We start from the raw sequence: 6,949 nt of genomic DNA, 5'->3' as shown, positions 1-6,949 counted from the left end.
ACATTGCTTAATTACCTGAAGCAGTATTATCTTTCCCAGAATAATGGACACTGAAAAATTTATAGTTATGATGGCACTGAAAGGTTTACAGATTGATTTTTTTTCTAAGATCCCACTGTTGTTTTTAAGGATCAGTTAAAATGTTTTGTCCTGGTTTTGGCTGGGATAGAGTTAATTTTCTTCCTAGTAGCTGGTACTGAGCCGTGCTTTGCATTTAGGATGGATTTAGAATAATGTTGATAACACACTAATGTTTTTAGTTGTTTCTAAATAGTGTTTACACTATTTGCAAGGACCTTTCAGCTTCTCATACCCTGCCAGCAAGAAGCTGGGGTGGGAGGTGGGGAGGAAACACAGCTGGGACAGCTGATCCCAGCTGGCCAAAGATTATTCCATACCAAATGGCATCATCCTCAGGACATAAACTGAGGAATAGCTGACCATGGTTCAGTTTGGGAACTGTCTGGGCATCAGTCAGTAAGTGGTAAAAAATTGCATTGTGTATCACTGGGTTTGTATACATTATCATGATTATTATTTTATTTTCTGTCACATTAAACTGTCTTTATCTTGACCCACAAGTTTGAGTCTTCCATTTCTCTCTCTTGCCCTGCTGGAGAGGGGAATGAGCCAGCAGCTTTGTGGGGCATAGTTGTCGGCTGGGGTTAAACAGCAGGTTTTCAAGTAGCATTTTCTAGGACCCCCAAATTTGCAGTTGCAGCTCTAAAATTCCAAATATCTAGAAAGAATATGGAGAAAAAGAACTTGCTCTGAAATAATTCTCTCAATTAATGTTTGTAAGTGAAGTTATGCAGCACATTCTACTTTGAAGGTCATCCATGATACAAACTGAAGAAATCATCACTGCATCATTGGGTAGGTGATGTTTTCATGCATGTAGGTATGTGTATGCTTTTATCCATATATAAAAATAAATTAGTCAAAATAAAGCAACAATCTGATCTAACATTAAAGTTAGCCTTGCTATGAGTAGGGGATTGGACTAGATAATTTACTGAGGTCCCTTCCAACCTGAATTATTCAGTAATTCTAACTTGCTTTTCTATTGTTATGTTTAAGATGTTAGTTCAGGAGAGATGCCAATGCTCATTTTAGCTGAGCTGCTTTAGCAAATACAACTGCTTTCACTTAGCAGCTTGTCTGCTAAGGTATTTTTTCAATTTCTTTTTTATTAAATAAAATGTGCCGTGCTCCGGATTCCAAAAAGCTTTGTGTTCCACTGAAAAACTGCTGATCCCAGCATTGAAATGTAGTCCAGATTTTTGATGCCCAGCAAAATTTTCACTTTTTTTTTTTTTTTTTAATCCAATCAGAATGAAGTCCCAGCAGGTGCTAAGTGCTAAGTGAAGCTGTTTATTAACATTACTGGATTGACTCTTGCATGGCATGTGGGCGCAGAAGGTTTGACATAATGTGCAAGGTTTGGTTCTGGAGAATGAGATGTGGTTTACTTAAGAGAGAAGATTCTATTTGTCATTACTTGTGCACTGGATCTTGCAAAAAGGAGAGGCATCTTCATAACCATCTCTCTGAAAACTGCTGCGGTGAAGAATCCCTCCTGTAAGGCAGCTGCTCAGGGCTGTGGGCTTGGATAGTGCCATGGAATGTCTGACACGAGATCCCTTCTTAACATAAACACGTTTAAATAAGAAGAGAAAAAAAAACTCATCCAGACTGAAACAATTTATAGACGCATGCCTGAAATTGTCTTGTGTGAAATCACAGAATTAATTAGCTTGGAAAACACTTCTGAGATCATCGAGTCCAGCCTATGACCTAACACCGAGTGCCACGTCCAGGCTCTCCTCAAACACCTCAGGGACCGTGACTCCACCACCTCCCTGGGCCGTCCGTTCCAGTGTCTGATCGCCCTTCTCGTGAAGAAATTCTTCCTAATGTCCACCCTAAACGTCCGCTGGCGCAGAGTGCACTAGTACCGCAGCATCATGTCCTACATCCAGCCGCTCGGAGCTTTTAGCACCGTCAGTGGCTCGCGGGCTTTCGGCGGCGCGGGTGGGACCGCGGCAGCACGAGGGCGAGGGAAGGCGGCGAGACGGGTCCCGCGTCGCCTGCTGGTCCCGGTGGCTGCCACGATCGGCCCCGGCCCACACCGAGCAGCACCGCAGGGCCCGCAAGCACCGCGGCCCCGCGGGGCTGGGCCGGCCCCGCCGCCCGGGGCTGTCCCGAGCCCGCCCCTCCGCCGCCGGGGCCCGCCCGCCGCCGCCATCTTTGTTGATGTGTCAGCGCGCCGGGCCGGGCTGCCGGCGGGGAGTGGGACCGCGCTGCGCCCGCCATGGCCGCGCTGCCGCCGCTCCTGCCGCCCGAGTAGCGACCGGGTGAGGGTCGAGCCGCAGCAAGGGCGGGCGGGTGAATGGGTGGGTGGATGGATGCTCGGAACCGGCGCCTTGGCACTGCTAGCGTCCCCCAGCCGCGGGCACTGCCGGGCTCCTCGAGGGACCGGCGCGGAGAGGCCGAGGGCGCCGGCGCTGGACGGGACGGGACGGGACGGGCGCTGCCCGGCGGGCGCGGGAGGGGCCGCGGGGCCGCTGATCCACTTCACTGTCAGCGGGAGATAAACGCTGGGGGACGCGGGGGCGGGGGAAGGACGGGCGGGAGGCAGAATTCCCCCGGTGGCGAGGGGCTGTCCCTGTGCAGGTGGGGGCGCTGGGCTGGCAGGGTCCCGCCAGCGCCGTGGGCGAGGCGCAGGAGGAGGGAGCGAGGTGACGGCAGGGCCGGGCTGAGGTCCTGCCATAGCAGCACCTTCAGGTCAGGACCTCCGAGCGGGTAGCGCTGGCTCCTGTGCTGGCTCGCAGTCTCTTTGTTTCTGTACAGCTTTCTTTTCCGTGGTGTTAATTACGTTGTGCTGTTTCATTGACTGCGTGTTGATTTTCTGTATGGGTAAATAATTAGATAACAAAGCCCAGCAGCTGTTATGAAGGTTATTTTCTAGAGCCGGCTGCGGTGTTGCGGTAGGGTACGTGTCCTTGTTTTTGCAGATTTGTAAAAGCTGCCTGTCCTTATAGGTTTGAAAGAAGGACTTCAGCAAAATGATTATGATGTAGGCTTGCAGATTTTGGCTCTTGTCCCAGAAAATAGTCTGCACAGGTGAGTCTGGTACATGTGTACTTCCAACGAGACTCCCTGCAGACCAAAAGAGTGTTTCTTAGGGAATTGAAATGTGTGAAGATGACAAGTATGGCATTCCAGCTTCAGTGCTGCTTTGCTTTATCTTCTTGTAGAACTGCTTTTCAGAAGTTAAAATGTTGCAAGCAGAATACACTAAAAATCCAGGTATGGCACCTATGTCAGTATGTTTTGTTGTATAAGGAAATGATTGAAACCGTGAGCCACAGCTGTGTTTCTCTGTGAGCAAGGAAATGTAGTCACTGGCTGCAGTAAATGCTTATGTTGCACTTGACTTTAGGGAGGAGATGGTTAAGCTCTGGAGATATGAGAAACTGAAAGTATGAAGATGTTTCAGGAGGCTGTTAGACGACATTTCAAATGTCATTTGTTTTATTTAAAAATAAGAACTAGTTCTATATTGCCTTGAGCTCTTTCTGAAAATCGTCAATCATCTGTTCTTGTCTGGTTTTAAAACGGTGTTTTTCTGTCATTTTATAAGACTTGATTTGGAGTTGTTGAGAGATGTTCGTTGGCATTGTGAGGCTCACTGTTTCAAACTGTTGAGAAGAGGGCTGAAGAACCACATACAGAGAGTGGTTAATTTGTTTCTAATTAGCAGCTCTGTTCCTTAATACTATATGAAGCTAATACTGAACTTCCTGAAGCTGGATTTTAAAAGAGGTATGGAAAATAGAAAGGCAGTGTTTTTCTGGATTTGTGTTATTAAGCATGTTAAATTAGTAGATGTGGGGTCCAAGAAGCAATACCCTCTACTTAGTTCTGGACTGAATTGTTCTGAACTTATTTTCCAGTTGCCAAAGACAATATGGATAGCCTGATGGATAATACTTACCTTCAAGTCATAGTCCAAGACCTGCTGCCTCAAAATGAGCATGAAAAAAAACTAATCAGAAAGAAATCAATGTCAGAATAGAGGGGAAAATCATGACCCTGATTTCAAGAAGTACATGGAATACTCACATTATAATAACATTGTCTATAATACTGCATCTTAGATTAATTAATCCACAGTCTTCTGTAGAGCTCACAGTTGACTTTTTCACATCCTAAAGGATTAAAGTTACTTACTTGTTTTCAGGGATACTGAAGAAACTCTAGGAAAGTCAGGTTTGAAAACAGTAGAACTCTGCTATCCCCCCAAATAGTGTTTTTCAGTATGTAGTGACCATACAGACAGTAATTCCATGGCTGGAATTTTACAACTTTTGACATGTTCTGGAAACAACATTTGAAGAGAGCCATTGAAAGCAAACATGCTGCAGACTCCAGTGCCAAATATGCCAAAATCCATATCTTACCAATGCCATGACACTGCAGGTTTGTAGGAATGTCTGCCACAGCTCTGCCTTCGGTAGTGTGAACAAGAGTTATGGCTCTGTCACAGGTGTGGAAGAGCTGTCATAGAAGGTGTGTTTTGTCCAGGTTGTGTACTCAGTCATAAATTTGATTTCTTCCCCTCCCTTAAGGCATTCTTCTTTGCACAGGTGATGTTATCAGTGTCAGAAGGTGAATGCAAACTGGGTTCCAGTAAGGACAGAGCTGCTCCTGGCCTTGTTGTAAGCAGAGCTAAAGGCAGGGCGCTAAAACCTGAAAGGTGACAGTAGTGCTGTTGCTGACATTGAATTCATGGGTTGCTGAAGCAGAGACTTATTTTAGTGACTTGGAAGAGTAAGAGTTGTTCTGTGCTGAAGACACACAGAAGATTGCAAACCCTGAAGTATCCAAGGCTCATGTAATGTTCACAGTAAAAGGATGCTCTTGCTAAGGTGTTGTTTTCCCCTGATATATGAGCTTCCAACGTTGGGGCTCCTGTGACAAAAAATAACACTCTCGGAGTGTACCCCATGACTTGTGTTATGATGGGAGCAAATCCAGCCTCACTTGTTAAACCTTAACTGATGAACTTTATTTTGGAGTTGTTAACTCCAGACATGGAGTTAATATGACCATAATATTAACCATGTGCATGAGTTTGATAGAAAACTTGGTGCTGCCTTTAAGGAATTGTAAATTTCTGTTCAGCTATCTAACTTGTGATGTAAGCAAAGGAAAGCAAATATAAAATCTGAGTAAACCTTATCTTCTAAAGTACTTGTCTGATGTTGAAAGAATAGATAGAAATGCTGAGCTTTGCACCTTAGCATTGCCATTGGTGTTTATTGAAGTCACATTAAACCCTGAGAAGAATAATTGAGTTGAAGTGTTAAACTGATAAAAGCAAGGAAATCCTGCAAGTAACCACTGTGTATGTTCACTGTTGCTCTCCTTCCCTTCAAGCACATGCATCAAAGCAGGTCTTTGTGTGAGTTGAGTCAGAAGCTGTGTCAAGTTCTGCCTGGGCTGGAGAACTCGGTGTCCCAGTGTACAGCCAGCTTTTCCATTTCTATTTGATCTTGGGCAAAAGTGAATTAATACTGGGACACCTAGTGTGGGTGAGACTCTGGTTTGTTTCTTGTGCTTCCTTTATGTGCTGTCTGTAAGTACAGGATGGCTGTGAGTGTGTGACATCTATGGCCACCCTCTTTTTTGTGTGGAGTACAAGCAGGGGTGATCAGCATCATCTCTTCTTCAGTTGAAGAATTCTGTTTTTTTCTTAGGCAGTGTGATGTTCTCCCATCCACTTCATCTCCATTTAGTGGGTTTCATAACTTGGGTGGCTTGCTACTCTAATTAATGTTGGATGTGGAATTGTAAGCAAATACATAAACCTGAAGCCAGAAGGAGTTTGAAATTCACCTCACATTAGATTATGTAAAATATCTGGTTTTTTGGATCTTTTTACCCCAGTCCCCTTCAATTTAGTTCAAACCTTTGTTTTGTCTCTCTACACAGCTGCTATACAGTAGAGCAGCATTTTGTATCTTATGTAAACGAGAACTTCTTTAGCAGAATCCTTTTTTTTTTTAAACAAACCAGTTGAAAATGGAGTTATGTCTAGTACTTGAGCTTCCCTGTTTTGCAGTGTTACCTGGTGATGTAGTGCTTAGTCTGAGCTGTTTGTGACAGAGCTCTTGTGAAAGATACCATGCAAAACACAGGTAAGCTGGGTATTAACTGGAAACAATAGGAACCTGTGTCTTGCTGATCACTGTGTTGACTAGTAGACAGTAGCTATGGAAAAAGTAGCCTTAGGAAAAAGAAACCAAAAACTTCATCCAACAATTGAAGTAAAAAGGTGTAGTCAGTCTGTTCGTTTAGGTAAAAGTACTATTAGGATTACAGTGAGCTAAAACAAACTATAAAATTTCTTTTCAATTTTGTTTTTAGTCTTACTGTCATGTAAAATTCTTACCAAGAGTTCTGATGCAATGACAGGTTGGCACTGACTTGAAGAAGCATTTTAGTTTGCTTAAGTAATGATTATTGTGTAATAAAGATGTGAAAAGTTCTTGAAGATTTGAAGACAGGCATTTTGCGTTTTGCAATGAACAACACAACTGTAAGAAGCTAGAAATGTTTTCATACCCCAAAATTATTCTTTAGCAATCTTGTTGGGTTGTCATTATACACGTGGTAGCACATAAACTGCCTAACAGGTTCATCTCTGACCTGAGTGTAATAGGTTGGAAATTGAATTAAAATGGCAACTGATTCTAACAGTTGTCTGGCTGTTAATGGTTCCTTTAATATCTCTGGCTTAGGAAAATGTCTTTAAAGGTAATAGAAAGTATTTTATTTTTCTGTTGTGATTCATCTGAGATTGTGTTTCTAATGGAATATTTCATAGTATGATAGGTAAAGGAGACAAAGAGATCTTTGTGGAACAAACTGTTCAGGCAAG

The 6,949-nt window shown here is 43.7% G+C and overlaps 1 protein-coding gene across 2 annotated transcripts in view; it reads left to right on the top strand.

The window, feature by feature from the left end:
- Positions 1 to 2,250: 2,250 nt before the first annotated feature.
- CCDC186 (coiled-coil domain containing 186) overlaps positions 2,251 to 6,949 on the top strand; it is a 35,283-nt gene continuing 30,584 nt past the window's right edge. The window contains exon 1 of one of the 2 annotated variants that reach the window (XM_041415454.1): positions 2,251 to 2,357. Coding sequence is in view for 1 of the 2 variants with exons in the window: in XM_041415453.1 (XP_041271387.1) it covers positions 3,282 to 3,312 (31 nt within the window). In the remaining variant the exon portion in view is untranslated. Of the gene's footprint in view, positions 2,358 to 3,152; positions 3,313 to 6,949 lie in introns of those variants that run through there. The other variant, XM_041415453.1, reaches the window with a different exon arrangement.

The sequence above is a fragment of the Onychostruthus taczanowskii genome, unplaced genomic scaffold, assembly GCF_017590055.1.
Source record: "Onychostruthus taczanowskii isolate IOZ18803 unplaced genomic scaffold, ASM1759005v1 scaffold5, whole genome shotgun sequence".
NCBI classification, from domain to species: Eukaryota; Metazoa; Chordata; class Aves; order Passeriformes; family Passeridae; genus Onychostruthus; species Onychostruthus taczanowskii.
The sequence above is the reverse complement of the archived record's forward strand: the minus strand, read 5'-3'. Positions and strand labels throughout refer to the sequence as shown.